General features: G+C 35.9%; 1 long non-coding RNA gene and 3 gene segments (V, D, J or C); 3 read left to right on the top strand and 1 right to left on the bottom strand.

Annotated features, from left to right (window-relative positions):
* Positions 1-1703: 1703 nt before the first annotated feature.
* On the bottom strand, positions 1704-3842 carry LOC137885685 (uncharacterized). The gene is made up of 5 exons (XR_011104845.1): positions 3769-3842; positions 3130-3468; positions 2877-2928; positions 2578-2668; positions 1704-2003 (listed from the first exon to the last, which is right to left on the bottom strand). It is a non-coding gene; the product is annotated as an uncharacterized lncRNA (long non-coding RNA).
* Positions 3843-4516: 674 nt separating this feature from the next.
* On the top strand, positions 4517-4964 carry LOC137885564 (Ig heavy chain V region 6.96-like). The segment is given in 2 exon segments: positions 4517-4565; positions 4651-4964. Coding segments are annotated over 2 exon segments (363 nt in total).
* Positions 4965-9617: 4653 nt separating this feature from the next.
* LOC137885562 (Ig heavy chain V region 5A-like) lies at positions 9618-10045 on the top strand. The segment is given in 2 exon segments: positions 9618-9657; positions 9735-10045. Coding segments are annotated over 2 exon segments (351 nt in total).
* A 2693-nt stretch (positions 10046-12738) lies between these two features.
* LOC137885561 (Ig heavy chain V region 5A-like) lies at positions 12739-13166 on the top strand. The segment is given in 2 exon segments: positions 12739-12778; positions 12856-13166. Coding segments are annotated over 2 exon segments (351 nt in total).
* The last annotated feature ends 8956 nt before the right edge of the window (positions 13167-22122 follow it).

Genomic DNA, 22122 nt, shown 5'->3' with positions numbered 1-22122 from the left:
CCAGCCTCTGTGACTGTGCAGCCAGATCAACGTCTGACCATCACCTGTCAGGTCTCTTATTCTCTTAGCAGCTACAGCACAGCTTGGATCAGACAGCCTGCAGGGAAAGGACTGGAATGGATTGGATATGCCGCTGTTGGCTCCACCACATTCTACAAAGATTCACTGAAGAACAAGTTCAGTATCAGTTTAGACTCTTCCAGCAAAACAGTGACTCTAACTGGACAGAATGTGCAGCCTGAAGACACTGCCGTGTATTACTGTGCCAGAGAGCCACAATAACACAAACCATCAGTAGACCTGAACAAAAACCTCTCAGTGTCTGAACACTTGTAACATGAAGCCACCAGAGGAGGAGCCCTCACACCACTAATGATTTCAACACCAGATCACTGTTACATCAGTTTAAATACTTAAAGGTTACAATTACATTATGTCATTGTGTGTATATATATATATATATATATATATATATATATATATATATATATATATATATATATATATATATATATATTACATTTTATTAATTGCTAAACAATCAATTTTACAAGCAATGAAATAAATTCAGCTGAATTGTCTTCAGGTATTGAGGTAGAAGCTACAAGCCAAAACTCAGCACACAGCTAAAAGATGTTGGATGTCAGAGTTTCCCTCAAAACAAATTCATGTTCTTATCATCACACAAAATCTCAACTTGGACAAATAACTTTAGGAGACATGAGATGTTGTTTGCCTCTCAAACCAAGCCTGTAAGGTGATTTTCATACGTGATCTGAAACTCATGATATTAATATTACTGCTATTTATTAACAGTGGCAATAATCCATTATTTGTAAGTTGCATTGAACAAAAGCATCTGACAAGTAAATAAATGTGTTCAAGTGACTTAGTTAAACAAGGATAATAATGACATCAGGCTCCTGACTTGTAGGTAGTCCACCTTTCTGTACCTCAGTTGAAGTGTCTCTAAACTCTCTGAATATGAATGATATTATCATAAATGTATTAACTTTGATGGACCCTTCAAGTAAAATTCAGAATAAACAAAAGATCCCGTTAATTACATATAAGGCACTGCATGACTTTGCCCTGAGTTACATTTCTGATCTTCCTCATGATCACACCTTTGATGTTTGTGTTTGCTCCAGTCTGGTCTTCACTGAAAAAAAAAAATCAGTGACATTTACTTGAAAAAAGCTAGGTAACAATTTCCACACAGAAATTCTGAGTAATTTTTACTCAGGAATTCTCAAGTTAAGTTTACTTACTAGTAAGAATTGTTTTTTATCCAAAATATTCAAGTAACTTTTACTTGCAAATTTCTTCCTTAGACATAAAATGTACTTAGCCTTTGATAGTAATCTTTACTCAGACGACCTTTGCATCTAATTACAAAACCAATGTAAAATCAAGTAGGTGTTTCATGTATATTTAACTAGCTTTTCTTTACTTTTTATATTGAGAAATATTAAGTAATATTTACACAATATATCTTATCTACTACTACTCTACACAACTATTCAAATATGAATGTTGCATTTTTTAAACTGGGCTACTTTTATTTAATAAAACTGTCTTAACATAAGTCTTCTACAAAACATGAAACAGCTTCTTTTAAACTACAGCACCATTACTTGTTAACTGGTGACAGACACATCAATACCAACATATATAATCTGGTTGGCATTGCCACACAAAACATTTCTAAATCAGTGCTGCCAATAAGAAATTTAAGAACACAAACGCTTAGTCATTTAACAAACACTTTTAATTTGAAACAACAGGTACTGCTTGACAACACTTGGATACGCATAGATAAAGCCCATGAGCAGAAGGCAAGCCTTTGCCACACTTTGACAGTCATCAAGAACCTCTTTTCCCTCGATGACGATCAACACATCGTCAGCGGTGAAGCCTTCCTGTGTTGCACTTCCATGGATGACGAGGATCTTCATGACAAGTTGAACAGAGTCCTCTTCAAAGACATCTTTGGTGACATTCTGTCAAAAAAATGTTAATCAGAGGTCAACAGACCACACATATTTTCTATAAAGTTCCTTATTATGCAAGAGTAGCTCACTAGGTTGAAGTTGCCAATTAATAGTCTACAGATACAATAATACAAAAGAATAAGATGCTCATAGAAAGACACTGGATCAGGTGGTTAGGGTAGTCTTGGGGACTATGAACAGTAAGTGTCTTTAAAGTTTTCAAACAATCTGTTGATTATGTTTTACAAAAAAGAATGACACACAATTGCGTTCAGTGTTGAGGAACACATGAGATAAACTTTGAGTTTTTGATTCAACATAAACTTTTTTTAAACTGAATAAAAACTGAAGTAACTTAAATAAATAGAATCAGGTAAAATGTTTGGTTTTCAAACAGATACAGTACCAGCTTAAAGTCCCTGTTATTTGTTGAATTAAAAAGGTTTTCCCCACACACAGTGGCATTAATAACTTACCTACATATCAATGTACCAAGATTAGAGTTAGATATTTAGGTTGGAGAAAAGACAAGTTTATAGGGGTCAGAAAAATCATCAGAAAACCCCAAATTTTCTGAATTTACCTGGTAGTCTTTGATGAGTTCCTCTCCAGACTGATCCAAGGAACTCCATCAAGCAGCAGAAGATGACATCTCTTCTGCCCTCAACATGTTGCTGTTAAACAGAAGTGAATTTATTAAAGAGAATGTAATTGCATATACAAATAGAAGTAAAATGTTAGCTATTGTCCATGTGCCACGGTCGCCCCCCGGTATAATGTACTATTGAGCAGCACAAACTACGGCCTTCAAAATGGATCAGGGTGTTTTTCTAAGACTTCAAATGTCAAGTTAAACCTATAACAGTACTAAGTTGATTTTACCTTGTGTCAACTGTTGAGGTCAACTTGCTGAGAGTTGACGTCCTTTAATATTCTGTGAAATATATAGAGAAATTATGTTAAAACATGAACACAACATTAAATCTGAATTTGGCTTAAATCTTCATATGGTTAGCATGTTTTATCCCCACACAAAAAAACATCACATAAACAAGTCAACATAAGGTTAATACTGAGGTACACAGCAGGCCTGGTCATGTTGATCTCTGACACAAACTCAACACAGTACTGGCACCTTGTTTCATGCCCATAGCCTTCATCATCAAGGACACCGCATTGGATAGATAGAGACATAAGAGACCAGATTAAAACTGATGAAAGAAATATAAATTACTGTAAAAATATGTCAGAATATGATAGTGACAAAATGACTAAATAATAAGTGCATTTGACTCGCTCTAAAGTCACTAATTCCACCACATAAGGGATATTTGTTAGCTCATGACCAGAGTGTGCTTGTTGCTGCTCAGCTATGACTCCCTGTCTTGTCACGTTTTCCTCATTGGACCTCGGCTGCACTTGAGGATGTCCGAGGGAAAGCGCGCTGTGTGCTTGACTCAGCACAGCACAGCACCTGTGTGGCAGAAGTGGGCTTATTTATATAAGTGGAGTAATTTGCCCCCCCACGTCGACGGAGCGCAGTCGGTCGAGCACCGCGTCCTCAGGCTAACAACTTTTCCAGGGAGAACCCTGTAACAAAACATAGCTGTGAGCCATGTATGTAATGCTGTCCCAGGTTAGCTAGCATGATAGCCTAACTAGCTAGCACGCTAAACTGACCAGTTCACGTCACTCTTCAGTATTCACAACTCAAACACAGACTTGACCGAAGGCTCAACAGCAACGTAGAACATGAATTAAACATATTACCTACCCTAATGGCTCCCGTCCATGAAGTTTCTCTCCTCAGGTGAAACTCAGCCGTCCTTGTCCAGTTTCTGCTGTTCCGTTGTCTCGCTGAAGAAAAGAGCGCTAAATCTCCTCTGACGTCACCCCCTGAGTACGCGCATTTTACATTTTACTTTTTACTTTGTTGTGTCATGTTGTACATTCAATACAATAGTTTAGTAGATATTACTTGGTGTGAATGCTAACATTTACTTATAAAAATGAGGATACATAATTACAAACTAACACCAAGTAACACATTAAGTAAAAGGTGATATTTTAAAGTAAAAGCACTGAAATGGTAATTTCTTTTAAAATTTATAAAAATAATTGAGGTAGTAATTACAGGGCCAAAAAGTCTTTTTTTTCAGTGTGTCTCTCATTGTTGTGTTTATATTGCAATCTATTTTGACCTCATTTTTTTACTGTTTCGTGTGTGAACCACTTTGTAACTATGTGTTGTAAAAAAGAGTTTTATACGGTTAAACAAATGTCCAAAAAACAAATTGATAAACAAATTATAGCAGCAAGATACAGAGAGATGATTATTAAAATAACACACAAAACATGGTTAGTAGGAAAAAGCCTTGAATTGAAAATCAGTTTAGAGGAGGGATGAACAGAGAACACTGTTCCATCAAAAAGGAGGAGTCAATGCAAAACTCTGTTATCTTCCAGCTCTACTTATGTGACTGCAGAGAGGAGGACAGAGGACAGTGGACACACAGTGTAACATGATGGACTATAGGACAGGACTGCTGCTCTTAACTATCTGCTGGGCAGGTGAAGATGAAGGTCTTGAGTAAAATTTTTCTTCAAAAAGTTACAAACTTACAATAAGTGACTATTTTCTTGTTTTTCTTGACAGGTGTTGATGGTCAGTCTCTGACAGAATCTGAACCAGTGGTTAAAAGGCCTGGAGAATCACACAGACTGATCTGTACAGCCTCTGGATTTTCACTCAGCAGCTATCATATGGCCTGGGTCAGACAGGCTCCAGGAAAAGGACTGGAGTGGGTCGCCTGGAATGGTAACGGTGGTAGCAGCAAATACTACTCTCAGTCAGTTCAAGGCCGGTTTACCATCTCCAGAGACAACAGCAGACAGCAGGTGTATCTGCAGATGAACAGTCTGAAGACTGAAGATTCTGCTGTTTATTATTGTGCTAGAGACCCACAGTGACTGGAGCTGGTTGAGCAGCTGTACAAAATCCTACAGCGCTCATTGTTTTCAGGCTGATAGCACCAAGTTGATTATGTTTTTTCATATCAATTTTAAACATTGTTTTTTGTTCTATATTCTACTTTACAAATTAATTTGTATCAATCATTTTACATTTTCCCTGCATGATACAAAGTCCTGAAAATGGAGAAATATCAGTATTTCACATTAAACACATAAAAGATCACTTGTTTGTGAAAGGGACAAAAGACAGCATTAAAATATGGACACTGAAATTAAACTTCAACAAATAAATTGAATTTCTATAAACTGAGACACAATAATGACTGTAAATGATGTGAAATGCAAAGAAAGTATTTTGAGAGTGAAAAAGTTATGTGTGAAGTTTCTCTCTGTTACTCAAAGGAGACACTCAGATCTGCTGTTCTTATCATTGACTGGACACTGGACTGTATCAAAGCTTAATATTATATATGGAGAGTTTTTTCATATTTGATGAGATAATATAACTATTATCAAAGGATTATTGTTGTGTTTTAACTGCAGATAAGGTCTAAATGAGATGTGTAGAGAATATTAATAATTTGCAATAAATAAAATGTATCTACATCTCTCCATGGGTAAGAATACATCTTTGTCTTTATTTGTTACAGTTTGTTAGTTTTTGTGTGATTGGGCCAAAATAAAAATAATGGAACAAAACAACAAAACCCAGAAACAACTCGGCATGATATTTGATTAAGACTGTTCATCTTCACACAGATGAAGGTGAAATGTGTTGACTATTACAACATTTAAATCATACATTTTCTCTGTATGTGTCTTCAAACACCTGTGAAACTATTGACATTATTTTATTCAACTCTGCAAAGCATCAGCATCAGACTTATGTTATCATGCTATTTACATGGCCCTGGCTGCTGCAAATGAATGAATAACTCATCAAAATAATTACAAAAAGTGAGTTTTAATCATTTGAAAACATACCAAACACATTATAAACTTGGCTCATAGAAAGCAACGTTCCTGGTGGTTTCTCCTTTAGTTTACATTTCCATCATCATTGTTATTTCAATGCTGATTTGAATGAACATGTTTTCCATTAAGCTTCATGTTAAAATGAACATAAAGAATAGTAAGAATGATCCTAATCCTTGTTCACAATTCTACAAGAATTTACATTATGTTTTTAAAATCAAACTGTTATTATTTGGGCATTACTATTTTAAATGAAAATCAAAGTTAACAGCTGTTTCATTTCAGTAAATGCTGAGATATTTTCAAAATGTTTGTGTCAAATAAAATAACATTATCCAATGTAAAGCAGAGGTGATTTCCAGGCATGTTTTCACTTTGCAGATATAATGAACAAATTGAAGAGACTGTTCAATTGGCTCCAGTTAGACCAACGTTTACGTTTCATGTGTTTGATTCTATGCAAACTCAGTGAGCTTCCTTGTTGCTCAGCTATAAAAACATCACATCAGTCAGTCAGTTGAGTTCACAGCTCGTCAGTTTCAACATAAACCATGTTGTCTGTAGCTCTGCTGCTGCTGTTGGCAGCTGGATGTGAGTTTCTCTTGATTTATCAAAGTCAGTCATTCTTCTTGTATAACTTGATGATGTTACAACAAATCTTCTTTTTTTAACAGGCTTAAAATGTGAACAGTTGACACAGCCAGCCTCTGTGACTGTGCAGCCAGGTCAACGTCTGACCATCACCTGTCAGGTCTCTTATTCTGTTAGCAGCTACTACACAGCTTGGATCAGACAGCCTGCAGGGAAAGGACTGGAATGGATTGGACATGCCGCTGTTGGCTCCACCACATACTACAAAGATTCACTGAAGAACAAGTTCAGTATCAGTTTAGACTCTTCCAGCAACACAGTGACTCTAACTGGACAGAATGTGCAGCCTGAAGACACTGCTGTGTATTACTGTGCCAGAGAGCCACAATAACACAAACCATCAGTAGACCTGAACAAAAACCTCTCAGTGTCTGAACACTTGTAACATGAAGCCACCAGAGGAGGAGCCCTCACACCACTAATGATTTCAACACCAGATCACTGTCACAGTAAAGAGAAAATATGTTTGAGCAAAAAAAAAGTAAAAGGAATATAACATGTATTATAAAATACAAAAATAGTTATATTTAATATACAGTGAAGACATTTTCCCAAAAGTGTCTTCTGAATGATAACATTATTTTTGTTAAAAACGGCATTTTTAAAAGTTGATCATCTAACACATCTAAAAACAATTAATTCAATGTTTTTGTATTCACTGAAAAACACATTCTGTCCATTTAGAGTCACTGTTTTGCTGCACTGAGGTAATTGCTTAATAAAGCTTAATTAATAAACACAACAAATTATGAAATGTATAAATCATGAACACTTTGTGAGAAAATCATCAGTATAACATAAAGAGCAACATTTGTTAATATTTGGTAATTATTAAAATATAAATACAATTCTCACTTTAGGGATATTATAAAACTGATTGTCATGTCTTCATGTGATGCAGACTGTGTTAAATAATGAAGGACAACAAACTGTCATTTTGTGTTTGTCAACCTTTTACACAAATTATACTGAAAGATGCTAAAAGGACTCAGTAAACATTCATTCTTCAGATTCACCAAACTGTTACTGATTCAAGTCAAATCCAGTTCCTCCCTGTGAGGAGGAGTCAATGCAAAACTCAGACGTCTTCCAGCTCTACTTATGTGACTGCAGAGAGGAGGACAGAGGACAGTGGACACACAGTGTAACATGATGGACTATAGGACAGGACTGCTGCTCTTCACTATCTGCTGGGCAGGTGAAGATAGTCACTGATCTTTGTCTTTGATGGCTTTTCTTTGTGTCACCACCTTATTTCACATTTTCTATTCTCTTGACAGGTGTTGATGGTCAGACTCTGACAGAATCTGAACCAGTGATTAAAAGGCCTGGAGAATCACACAGACTGACTTGTACAACATCTGGATTCACTCTTAGTAGCTACAGGATGCACTGGGTCAGACAGGCTCCAGGAAAAGGACTGGAGTGGGTTGCCGCTGCTGATACTGGTAGCAGCACTTACTACTCTCAGTCAGTTCAAGGCCGGTTTACCATCTCCAGAGACAACAGCAGACAGCAGGTGTATCTGCAGATGAACAGTCTGAAGACTGAAGATTCTGCTGTTTATTATTGTGCTAGAGACCCACAGTGACTGGAGCTGGTTGAGCAGCTGTACAAAATCCTACAATAATACTCACTGTTATTTGGACGGTATAGAGGAAGAGCATTACATATTCTTATAGTATTTATATCATATACTTAATTTCTGTATATATCATTTTTACATGATATGGTTTACTTTACATATATTCTTGCATTATACACATTCCTAAAAATTGTTCCTGAAAAATATTAATAAATATTAAACGCAAAAAACAGAATACAGATAACTTGTTCATAAAAAGGCCAAAGACAGCAAAACAAAAGTAAAACATTTCACTATTTTCATCACATATTGTACTCAACTGCTTCATGAAAAGCATTTGTGACTAAAGACAGCAGTGATCCATAAAGTGGAGGAGAAGTGGAAAGATGACAGCATTTTACTTTATTGTTTACAACTAAAGGAATCATATACGGTGATGAATACTTCATTTAGAACGTTTTTTCATCTTTAGGAGGGTATAATATAAGATGTGGAGAGAATAATGACAGTTTTATAAATAAAGTTATGTGAATATAAATAGAAATGACCTAATCTGAATATTGGCAGGAGTAAACCTGTGTCTTTATTTCTGATCTTTCTGATCTTTTTCTTTTGTTTGCCAACGTTTGTATTTTATTTGGCTATAGTAGTAATAATATAATAATACATATTTTTCATGTCTGACACGACCACATTCATGAAAGCAACATATTTTGATCATGACATAAAAGCTTTGACGACCATAGTTTAATCACAGCTAAAGGTTGTTTCTTTGTATTTTGTCACACAGGTTTCAGTGTCTGAACAGCTGTTTTCCTCTCAAGGCTCCATGTTTCTCTGTATTTGTGCGTCTTCAAACATCTGCAAACACTAAAACCAATCAAAAGTCTTTGATTCAAACTTGCAAACCAGCAGACTTAACTTTTCATACTATTTACATGACCCTGGCTGCTGTCACTGTATTTCTGTTTACAGCAAATACAGTCAGTAAGTACAGAAAGTGAGCAAATAAATGAAAAATGAAGTACTTACAATGAAGCTGAACTCATACGTTTGAAGTAAATCTTGAATCTGATCATTGTTTGAAATTATGCAAAAATTATATACGCAGAAAATACATAATACACTTAAGCATTGATAGTTAAGAGCAAAGTTAAAGGTTGTTTGATTCTGTAAATACAGGGACATTTTCAAAATGATATAAAATATAATAATGTAAAATGTAAAGCAGAGTTGATTTTCAGGCATGAAAACTATAGTTTCTCTCTGCAGATATATTAACACTGAACAGACTCTTCTATTGGCTGCAGTTAGACCAGTGTTGATGCTTCATATGTTTGATTATATGCAAACTCAGTGAGCTCCCTTGTTACTTGGCTATAAAAACATCACATCAGGCTGTTAGTGAAGTTCATATCTCTTCAGTTTCAACATAAACCATGTTGTCTGTAGCTCTGCTGCTGCTGTTGGCAGCTGGATGTGAGTCTCTCTGGATTTCTCAAAATCAACAATTCAGCTTCAATATTTTGTAACAAAACTTTTCCTTTTTTTAACAGGTTTGAAGTGTGAACAGTTGACACAGCCAGCCTCTGTGACTGTGCAGCCAGGTCAACGTCTGACCATCACCTGTCAGGTCTCTTATTCTGTTATCAGCTACTACACAGCTTGGATCAGACAGCCTGCAGGGAAAGGACTGGAATGGATTGGAATGAAACATGGAGGTGGCTTCACCACATACTACAAAGATTCACTGAAGAACAAGTTCAGTATCAGTTTAGACTTTTCCAGCAACACAGCGACTCTAACTGGACAGAATGTGCAGCCTGAAGACACTGCTGTGTATTACTGTGCCAGAGAGCCACAATAACACAAACCATCAGTAGACCTGAACAAAAACCTCTCAGTGTCTGAACACTTGTAACATGAAGCCACCAGAGGAGGAGCCCTCACACCACTAATGATTTCAACACCAGATCACTGTCACAGTAAAGAGAAAATATGTTTGAGCAAAAAAAAAGTAAAAGGAATATAACATGTATTATAAAATACAAAAATAGTTATATTTAATATACAGTGAAGACATTTTCCCAAAAGTGTCTTCTGAATGATAACATTATTTTTGTTAAAAACGGCATTTTTAAAAGTTGATCATCTAACACATCTAAAAACAATTAATTCAATGTTTTTGTATTCACTGAAAAACACATTCTGTCCATTTAGAGTCACTGTTTTGCTGCACTGAGGTAATTGCTTAATAAAGCTTAATTAATAAACACAACAAATTATGAAATGTATAAATCATGAACACTTTGTGAGAAAATCATCAGTATAACATAAAGAGCAACATTTGTTAATATTTGGTAATTATTAAAATATAAATACAATTCTCACTTTAGGGATATTATAAAACTGATTGTCATGTCTTCATGTGATGCAGACTGTGCTAAATAATGAAGGACAACAAACTGTCATTTTGTGTTTGTCAACCTTTTACACAAATTATACTGAAAGATGCTAAAAGGACTCAGTAAACATTCATTCTTCAGATTCACCAAACTGTTACTGATTCAAGTCAAATCCAGTTCCTCCCTGTGAGGAGGAGTCAATGCAAAACTCAGACGTCTTCCAGCTCTACTTATGTGACTGCAGAGAGGAGGACAGAGGACAGTGGACACACAGTGTAACATGATGGACTATAGGACAGGACTGCTGCTCTTCACTATCTGCTGGGCAGGTGAAGATAGTCACTGATCTTTGTCTTTGATGGCTTTTCTTTGTGTCACCACCTTATTTCACATTTTCTATTCTCTTGACAGGTGTTGATGGTCAGACTCTGACAGAATCTGAACCAGTGATTAAAAGGCCTGGAGAATCACACAGACTGACTTGTACAACATCTGGATTCACTCTTAGTAGCTACAGGATGCACTGGGTCAGACAGGCTCCAGGAAAAGGACTGGAGTGGGTTGCCGCTGCTGATACTGGTAGCAGCACTTACTACTCTCAGTCAGTTCAAGGCCGGTTTACCATCTCCAGAGACAACAGCAGACAGCAGGTGTATCTGCAGATGAACAGTCTGAAGACTGAAGATTCTGCTGTTTATTATTGTGCTAGAGACCCACAGTGACTGGAGCTGGTTGAGCAGCTGTACAAAATCCTACAATAATACTCACTGTTATTTGGACGGTATAGAGGAAGAGCATTACATATTCTTATAGTATTTATATCATATACTTAATTTCTGTATATATCATTTTTACATGATATGGTTTACTTTACATATATTCTTGCATTATACACATTCCTAAAAATTGTTCCTGAAAAATATTAATAAATATTAAACGCAAAAAACAGAATACAGATAACTTGTTCATAAAAAGGCCAAAGACAGCAAAACAAAAGTAAAACATTTCACTATTTTCATCACATATTGTACTCAACTGCTTCATGAAAAGCATTTCTGTCTAAAGACAGCAGTGATCCATAAAGTGGAGGAGAAGTGGAAAGATGACAGCATTTTACTTTATTGTTTACAACTAAAGGAATCATATACGGTGATGAATACTTCATTTAGAACGTTTTTTCATCTTTAGGAGGGTATAATATAAGATGTGGAGAGAATAATGACAGTTTTATAAATAAAGTTATGTGAATATAAATAGAAATGACCTAATCTGAATATTGGCAGGAGTAAACCTGTGTCTTTATTTCTGATCTTTCTGATCTTTTTCTTTTGTTTGCCAACGTTTGTATTTTATTTGGCTATAGTAGTAATAATATAATAATACATATTTTTCATGTCTGACACGACCACATTCATGAAAGCAACATATTTTGATCATGACATAAAAGCTTTGACGACCATAGTTTAATCACAGCTAAAGGTTGTTTCTTTGTATTTTGTCACACAGGTTTCAGTGTCTGAACAGCTGTTTTCCTCTCAAGGCTCCATGTTTCTCTGTATTTGTGCGTCTTCAAACATCTGCAAACACTAAAACCAATCAAAAGTCTTTGATTCAAACTTGCAAACCAGCAGACTTAACTTTTCATACTATTTACATGACCCTGGCTGCTGTCACTGTATTTCTGTTTACAGCAAATACAGTCAGTAAGTACAGAAAGTGAGCAAATAAATGAAAAATGAAGTACTTACAATGAAGCTGAACTCATACGTTTGAAGTAAATCTTGAATCTGATCATTGTTTGAAATTATGCAAAAATTATATACGCAGAAAATACATAATACACTTAAGCATTGATAGTTAAGAGCAAAGTTAAAGGTTGTTTGATTCTGTAAATACAGGGACATTTTCAAAATGATATAAAATATAATAATGTAAAATGTAAAGCAGAGTTGATTTTCAGGCATGAAAACTATAGTTTCTCTCTGCAGATATATTAACACTGAACAGACTCTTCTATTGGCTGCAGTTAGACCAGTGTTGATGCTTCATATGTTTGATTATATGCAAACTCAGTGAGCTCCCTTGTTACTTGGCTATAAAAACATCACATCAGGCTGTTAGTGAAGTTCATATCTCTTCAGTTTCAACATAAACCATGTTGTCTGTAGCTCTGCTGCTGCTGTTGGCAGCTGGATGTGAGTCTCTCTGGATTTCTCAAAATCAACAATTCAGCTTCAATATTTTGTAACAAAACTTTTCCTTTTTTTAACAGGTTTGAAGTGTGAACAGTTGACACAGCCAGCCTCTGTGACTGTGCAGCCAGGTCAACGTCTGACCATCACCTGTCAGGTCTCTTATTCTGTTATCAGCTACTACACAGCTTGGATCAGACAGCCTGCAGGGAAAGGACTGGAATGGATTGGAATGAAACATGGAGGTGGCTTCACCACATACTACAAAGATTCACTGAAGAACAAGTTCAGTATCAGTTTAGACTTTTCCAGCAACACAGCGACTCTAACTGGACAGAATGTGCAGCCTGAAGACACTGCTGTGTATTACTGTGCCAGAGACCCACAATAACACAAACCATCAGTAGACCTGAACAAAAACCTCTCAGTGTCTGAACACTTGTAACATGAAGCCACCAGAGGAGGAGCCCTCACACCACTAATGATTCACATCAGTTTAAATACCTGGATGTTACAATCACTGATACATCATTTTATGTATATCCATAATGAAAACCAGAGTACACTTTTGTAAATTGCTAAACATTAATGTTTACAAGCAACAAAATCAGTTCAGCTTATTTGTCTTAGGTAGAAGCTACCAAGCCAAAAGACAACTGAAAAGTGTTGGATGTCAAAGTTTCCCCCCTGACACTAAATTATGATCTCTGATCATAAATGTAATACCTTTGATGCACCCTCCATGTAAAATTCAGAATAAATTACAAGATCCTCTTAATAAGAACAACAGCTACAGCAGAGACACTTCTGTTACACCCAGTAACATTTCTGATCTTCCTCTTGACCACTCCGATCCTCAAATCTCTGGTTTTATCAATCCCCCGCTCCGACTGCAAAACAAAAGGTGATCACGGCTTTGCTGTTTTAGCCCCAACCTTCTGGAATCATCTTCACCAAACTATCAAAACTGCTGAGTCTTTGAACAGTTTTAAGAGGCTTCTAAAACACAACTTTATAGGCAAGCCTTTTTAAAGATCTCTTTCCTAATTTTTTCCCTTCCAGTTTGGTTTGTCTGTCGTTGATCTGTGTTTAAAATTGCAATCTATTTTTGCCTAATTCTTTCATTTTTTTCTTTGAAACCGTGTATCTAAAAAAAATGCTATACAAATAAAGCTTTACTTACTTATTTACTTAGATCAGGTTAACAATGTAAACAAATAAAAATATACAAACATGGTTAGTTAAGAGAAAGCCATATTATGAAAGACGTTTTGAGGAGAGATTGAACAGAAGACAATGATCAGTCAAAAAGGAGGAGTCAATGCAAAGTTCATTTATCTTCCAGCTCTACTTATGTGACTGCAGAGAGGAGGACAGAGGACAGTGGACACACAGTGTAACATGATGGACTATAGGACAGGACTGCTGCTCTTAACTATCTGCTGGGCAGGTGAAGATGAAAGTCTTGAGTAAAATTATTCTTCAAAAAGTTACAAAATTACAAAAAGTGACTATTTTCTTGTTTTTCTTGACAGGTGTTGATGGTCAGACTCTGACAGAATCTGAACCAGTGGTTAAAAGGCCTGGAGAATCTCACAGACTGACTTGTACAACATCTGGATTCACATTCAGCAGCTATGATATGAACTGGGTCAGACAGGCTCCTGGAAAAGGACTGGAGTGGGTTGCCTGGATTGATGATGGTAGCGGGAGCTCCAAATCCTACTCTCAGTCAGTTCAAGGCCGGTTTACCATCTCCAGAGACAACAGCAGACAGCAGCTGTATCTGCAGATGAACAGTCTGAAGACTGAAGATTCTGCTGTTTATTATTGTGCTAGAGACCCACAGTGACTGGAGCTGGTTGAGCAGCTGTACAAAATCCTACAATAATACTCACTGTTATTTGGACAGTATAGAGGAAGAGCATTATATATTATTATAGTATTTATATTTTATACTTAATTTCTGTATATATCATTTTTACATGATATGGTTTACTTTACATATATCCTTGCATTATACACATTTCTAAAAACATTTCCTGAAAATTATTAATAAATATTAAACGCAAAAAACAGAATACAGATAACTTGTTTATAAAAGGACCAAAGACAGCATAACAAAAGTAAAACATTTCACTATTTTCATCACATATTGTACTCAACTGCTTCATGAAAAGCATTTCTGTCTAAAGACAGCAGTGATCCATAAAGTGGAGGAGAAGTGGAAAGATGACAGCATTTTACTTTATTGTTTACAACTAAAGGAATCATATACAGAGATGAATACTTCATTTAGAACGTTTTTTCATCTTTAGGAGGGTATAATATAAGATGTGGAGAGAATAATGACAATTTTATAAAATAAAGTTATCTGAATATAAATAAAAATGACCTAATCTGCATATTGGCAGGAGTAAACCTGTGTCTTTATTTCTGATCTTTCTAATCTTTTTCTGTTGTTTGCCAACGTTTGTATTTTATTTGGCTATAGTAGAAATAATATAATAATACATATTTTTCATGTCTGACACGACCACATTCATGAAAGCAACATATTTTGATCGTTACATAAAAGCTTTGACGACCATAGTTTAATCACAGCTAAAGGTTGTTTCTTTGTATTTTGTCACACAGGTTTCAGTGTCTGAACAGCTGTTTTCCTCTCAAGGCTCCATGTTTCTCTGTATGTGTGCGTCTTCAAACATCTGCAAACACTAAAACCAATCAAAAGTCTTTGATTCAAACTTGCAAACCAGCAGACTTAACTTTTCATACTATTTACATGACCCTGGCTGCTGTCACTGTATTTCTGTTTACAGCAAATACAGTCAGTAAGTACAGAAAGTGAGCAAATAAATGAAAAATGAAGTTCTTACAATGAAGCTGAACTCATACGTTTGAAGTAAATCTTGAATCTGATCGTTTGAAATTATACAAGAATTATATACGCAGAAAATACATAATACACTTAAGCATTGATAGTTAAAAGCAAAGTTAATGGTTGTTTGATTCTGTAAATACAGGGACATTTTCAAAATGATATAAAATATAATAATATAAAATGTAAAGCAGAGTTGATTTTCAAGCATGAAAACTATATTTTCACTCTGCAGATATAATAACACTGAACAGACTCTTCTATTGGCTGCAGTTAGACCAGTGTTGATGCTTCATATGTTTGATTATATGCAAACTCAGTGAGCTCCCTTGTTACTTGGCTATAAAAACATCACATCAGGCTGTTAGTGAAGTTCATATCTCTTCAGTTTCAACATAAACCATGTTGTCTGTAGCTCTGCTGCTGCTGTTGGCAGCTGGATGTGAGTCTCTCTGGATTTCTCAAAATCAACAATTCTGCTTCAATAATTGTAACAAAACTTTTCCTTTTTTAAACAGGTGTGAAGTGTGAACAGTTGACACAGCCAGCCTCTGTGACTGTGCAGCCAGGTCAACGTCTGACCATCACCTGTCAGGTCTCTTATTCTCTTAGCAGCTACTACACAGCTTGGATCAGACAGCCTGCAGGGAAAGGACTGGAATGGATTGGAATGAAATACACTGGAGCTTCATACTATAAAGATTCACTAAAGAACAAGTTCAGTATCGACTTAGAAACTTCCAGCAAAACAGTGACTCTAACTGGACAGAATGTGCAGCCTGAAGACACTGCTGTGTATTACTGTGCCAGAAGAGACACAATAACACAAACCATCAGTAGACCTGAACAAAAACCTCTCAGTGTCTGAACACTTGTAGCATGAAGCCACCAGAGGAGGAGCCCTCACACCACTAATGATTTCAACACCAGATCACTGTTACATCAGTTTAAATACTTAAAGGTTACAAGCACTAATACACCATTGTATATATTTCCTCAAGAAAAACTGAATTACATGTTTACTAATTGCTGAACAATGAACTTTACAAGCAATTAAATAAATTCAGCTGAATTGTCTTCAGGTATTGAGGTAGAAGCTACAAGCCAAAACTCAGCACACAGCTAAAAGATGTTGGATGTCAGAGTTTCCCTCAAAACAAATTCATGTTCTTATCATAACACAAAAGCTCAACTTGGACAAATAACTTTAGGAAACATGGGATGTTGTTTGCCTCTCAAACCAAGCCTGCAAGGTGATTTTCATACGTGAACTGAAACTCATGATATTAATATTACTGCTATTTATTAACAGTAGCAATATTCCATTATTTGTAAGTTGCATTGGAGAAAAGCATCTGACAAGTAAATAAATGTGTTCAAATGACTTAGTTAATTAAACAAGGATAATAATGACATCAGGCTCCTGACTTGTAGGTAGTCCACCTTTCTGTACCTCAGTTGAAGTGTCTCTAAACTCCCTGGATATGAATGATATTATCATAAATGTATTTATTACCTTTGATGGAACCTTCTGGTAAAATTCAGAATAAACAAAAGATCCTGTTAATTACATACAAGGCACTGCATGACTTTGCCCTGAGTTACATTTCTGATCTTCCTCATGATCACACCTTTGATGTTTGTGTTTGCTCCAGTCTGGTCTGTCTCTCATTGTTGTTTTTTATATTGCAATCTATTTTGACCTCATTGTTTTACTGTTTCCTGTGTGAACCACTTTGTAACTATGTGTTGTAAAAAAGAGTTTTATCTTAGTTACATACGGTTAAACAAATGTCCAAAAAACAAATTGATAAACAAATTAAAGCGGCAAGATACAGAGAGATGATTATTAAAATAACACACAAAACATTGTTAGGAGAAAACCTTGAATTGAAAATTAGTTTAGAGGAGGGATGAACAGAGAACACTGTTCAATTAGAAAGGAGGAGTCAATGCAAAAATCTGTTATCTTCCAGCTCTACTTATGTGACTGCAGAGAGGAGGACAGAGGACAGTGGACACACAGTGTAACATGATGGACTATAGGACAGGACTGCTGCTCTTAACTATCTGCTGGGCAGGTGAAGATAGTCACTGATCTTTGTCTTTGATGGCTTTTCTTTGTGTCACCACCTTATTTCACATTTTCTATTCTCTTGACAGGTGTTGATGGTCAGACTCTGACAGAATCTGAACCAGTGGTTAAAAGGCCTGGAGAATCACACAGACTGACTTGTACAACATCTGGATTCACATTCAGCAGCTACGGCATGCATTGGGTCAGACAGGCTCCTGGAAAAGGACTGGAGTGGATCGCTTATCACTGCACTGGTAGTTCTCCTATCTATTACTCCCAGTCAGTCCAGGGTAGATTCACCATCTCCAGAGATGACTCCAGCAGTAAACTCTATCTACAGATGAACAGTCTGAAGACTGAGGACACAGCAGTGTATTACTGCGCCCGAAGAGACACAGTGAGAGACAATAATAGGAGAGTCGTTCAAAAACTACTTCCTCTATTCTGGGAACATTCAGTTGTCTCAGTGTCTCTATTTTGCAATAAATACAAATGATTACATTTTGTGTATAAGTGTGGTGAGACTGGGTCTCTTAATGTGTCTTAATGAGGATGCAAGAAGTTCAAGCAAGAAAATGACATTTTGGTAAAAAAAATACAAAACTTCCAAGTGACGTTAGTACACTTTTTTCTGAACACATAACAAGATCCAAACAAAATCCTGAAATTACATTTCATTAACATGAAAAAAGACAACCTAAAAAAAGTTAAAAGTTGATTATCAGAAAGAAAATGGAGGAATAATGTTTTCCTCAAAGACACCAGACTCTGATGGGCTTCTAAACTTGACTCTAAAATGAATCAAGTACACCTGAGATGATCAGTCCTTTGTTCTTTGGATCTCACTAGTGTCAATATCTTCTTCAAGGAGGGATTGATGTGGAGAATATGATCACTCACTGTGCTTTCCTCTACTGCTGCTCAAAGGGATACATTATAATAACAATATTCAAGTCCAGTGTAGTTGTCTCCTCCGTTTATTATTGGTGTCTGTCTGTTTTTTTACTTTCTCTCTTCAACATTCCTCTCTTTATGACAGATTTTGACTTGATGTATCAAAAATGTATCTCCAAAGTCTCCCTCTGTGAAAATGCAAATCCACACACTGATGCACAAACCCCACCCATTCTGCCAGCACAATACATACAGTATATCCTTCAGAGGAGCGTATTGGATCTCATGCAGGTGAGTGAAGTTGGTTTCCAGCAGAGGAAGAGAGAAGGAGCTCTGATGTCTGCTGGAGTTACGGAAAGTTACTCCCTGATAACAGTTCACTTTAAAATGGATGGTTCAACTGAAAAAAAAGAAAAGAAGGTTTACTCCACATCTTCAACAATCAATAGAACACATTTTAGAGAGTGTCACTTGGATATATGGTTAGAAAATATTATTATTTGTCTCATTTAAATAATTTGAAATATAATAAGTAGATGTCAGTATTTTACATTTCCCCCTTCTCTTGTAGAAATAATACTCTTGTTTGACTTCATTTCAAGATTCTGCTGTTTATTTGTGTGCAGAAGAACTAAAGTGGCTGAGTTGGTTGAGCAGCTGTACAGAATCCTGCAGTGTTGTATTCTTTCTGAACTGATGCAATGTGATCTCACAGAAACACGTGAAACGGCCTCATAACAGCGCATTATGTGGCGGCGCGTTATATGGAAAAATGATGTGTGAGCACCACGGAATAAATACAACTTTAGGTTGAGTCAAAAAAACACACTCAAAACATCAGTCTAGAGGTTGAAGGTCTCCTGTCATTTGACAAATCTACTGACAACTAATGGTCTTTATTGCTGTTTATAGTACAACACACTATTGTTTTATGTTAAATTGGACAGAATCCTAAGAGAGTAAATAAACATATTCAAATGTTACAAAGTAAGTAACAGTAAAACAAGGATATTAATAACATCAGGTTAAAAATGTAAACAAAATTCAAATTGTAAGATATGGCGAGTGTATTCTTTAAAAGAATAACACCAAATGCAATTACTAAGAAGAAAGCTATAATATAAAAATACGTTTTGAGGAGAGATTGAACAGAGGACACTGTTCCATCAGAAAGGAGGAGTCAATGCAAAACTCAGACGTCTTCCAGCTCTACTTATGTGACTGCAGAGAGGAGGACAGAGGACAGTGGACACACAGTGTAACATGATGGACTATAGGACAGGACTGCTGCTCTTCACTATCTGCTGGGCAGGTGAAGATAGTCACTGATCTTTGTCTTTGATGGCTTTTCTTTGTGTCACCACCTTATTTCACATTTTCTATTCTCTTGACAGGTGTTGATGGTCAGACTCTGACAGAATCTGAACCAGTGGTTAAAAGGCCTGGAGAATCACACAGGTTGATCTGTACAGCCTCTGGATTTGACTTTAGCAGCTATTGGATGGCCTGGATCAGACAGGCTCCTGGAAAAGGACTGGAGTGGATGGCGAGCAGATATGACAGTGACAATATCTTCTACTCTGAGTCAGTTCAAGGCCGGTTTACCATCTCCAGAGACAACAGCAGACAGCAGGTGTATCTGCAGATGAACAGTCTGAAGACTGAAGATTCTGCTGTTTATTATTGTGCTCGAGACCCACAGTGACTGGAGCTGGTTGAGCAGCTGTACAAATCCTACAATAATACTCACTGTTATTTGGACAGTATAGAGGAAGAGCATTATATATTATTATAGTATTTATATTTTATACTTAATTATATATATATATATATATATATATATATATATATATATATATATATATATATATATATATTGTTTAATAACATGATATGGTTTACTTTACGTAGACCTAAAAATTGTTCCTGATGCAAAAAACAGAATACAGATAACTTGTTCATAAAAGGGCCAAAGACAGCATAACAAAAGTAAAACATTTGACTATTTTCATCACATATTGTACTCAACTGCTTCATGAAAAGCATTTGTGACTAAAGACAGCAGTGATCCATAAAGTGGAGGAGAAGTGGAAAGATGACAGCATTTTACTTTATTGTTTACAACTAAAGGAATCATATACGGAGATGAATACTTCATTTAGAACGTTTTTTCATCTTTAGGAGGGTATAATATAAGATGTGGAGAGAATAATGACAGTTTTATAAAATAAAGTTATGTGAATATAAATAAAAATCACCTAATCTGCATATTGGCAGGAGTAAACCTGTGTCTTTATTTCTGATCTTTCTAATCTTTTTCTTTTGTTTGCCAACGTTTGTATTTTATTTGGCTATAGTAGTAATAATATAATAATACATATTTTTCATGTCTGACACGACCACATTCATGAAAGCAACATATTTTGATCATTACATAAAAGCTTTGACGACCATAGTTTAATCACAGCTAAAGGTTGTTTCTTTGTATTTTGTCACACAGGTTTCAGTGTCTGAACAGCTGTTTTCCTCTCAAGGCTCCATGTTTCTCTGTATTTGTGCGTCTTCAAACATCTGCAAACACTAAAACCAATCAAAAGTCTTTGATTCAAACTTGCAAACCAGCAGACTTAACTTTTCATACTATTTACATGACACTGGCTGCTGTCACTGTATTTCTGTTTACAGCAAATACAGTCAGTAAGTACAGAAAGTGAGCAAATAAATGAAAAATGAAGTACTTACAATGAAGCTGAACTCATACATTTGAAGTAAATCTTGAATCTGATCATTGTTTGAAATTATACAAGAATTATATACGCAGAAAATACATAATACACTTCAGCATTGATAGTTAAGAGCAAAGTTAATGGTTGTTTGATTCTGTAAATACAGGAACATTTTCAAAATGAAATAAAATATAATAATATAAAATGTAAAGCAGAGTTGATTTTCAGGCATGAAAACTATAGTTTCTCTCTGCAGATATAATAACACTGAACAGACTCTTCTATTGGCTGCAGTTAGACCAGTGTTGATGCTTCATATGTTTGATTATATGCAAACTCAGTGAGCTCCCTTGTTACTTGGCTATAAAAACATCACATCAGGCTGTTAGTGAAGTTCATATCTCTTCAGTTTCAACATAAACCATGTTGTCTGTAGCTCTGCTGCTGCTGTTGGCAGCTGGATGTGAGTCTCTCTGGATTTCTCAAAATCAACAATTCTGCTTCAATATTTTGTAACAAAACTTTTCCTTTTTTTAACAGGTGTGAAGTGTGAACAGTTGACACAGCCAGCCTCTGTGACTGTGCAGCCAGGTCAACGTCTGACCATCACCTGTCAGGTCTCTTATGATCTTAGCAGCTACTACACAGCTTGGATCAGACAGCCTGCAGGGAAAGGACTGGAATGGATAAGTAGGGACACAGATGTCAAAGATTCACTGAAGAACAAGTTCAGTATCAGTTTAGACTCTTCCAGCAAAACAGTGACTCT

Source organism: Cebidichthys violaceus, unplaced genomic scaffold (genome assembly GCF_023349555.1).
Source record: "Cebidichthys violaceus isolate CVI_PGR_0920_01 unplaced genomic scaffold, fCebVio1.0.p SCAF_40, whole genome shotgun sequence".
Lineage (NCBI taxonomy): Eukaryota > Metazoa > Chordata > Actinopteri > Perciformes > Stichaeidae > Cebidichthys > Cebidichthys violaceus.
This window is presented reverse-complemented; position numbering and strand designations above follow the sequence as displayed.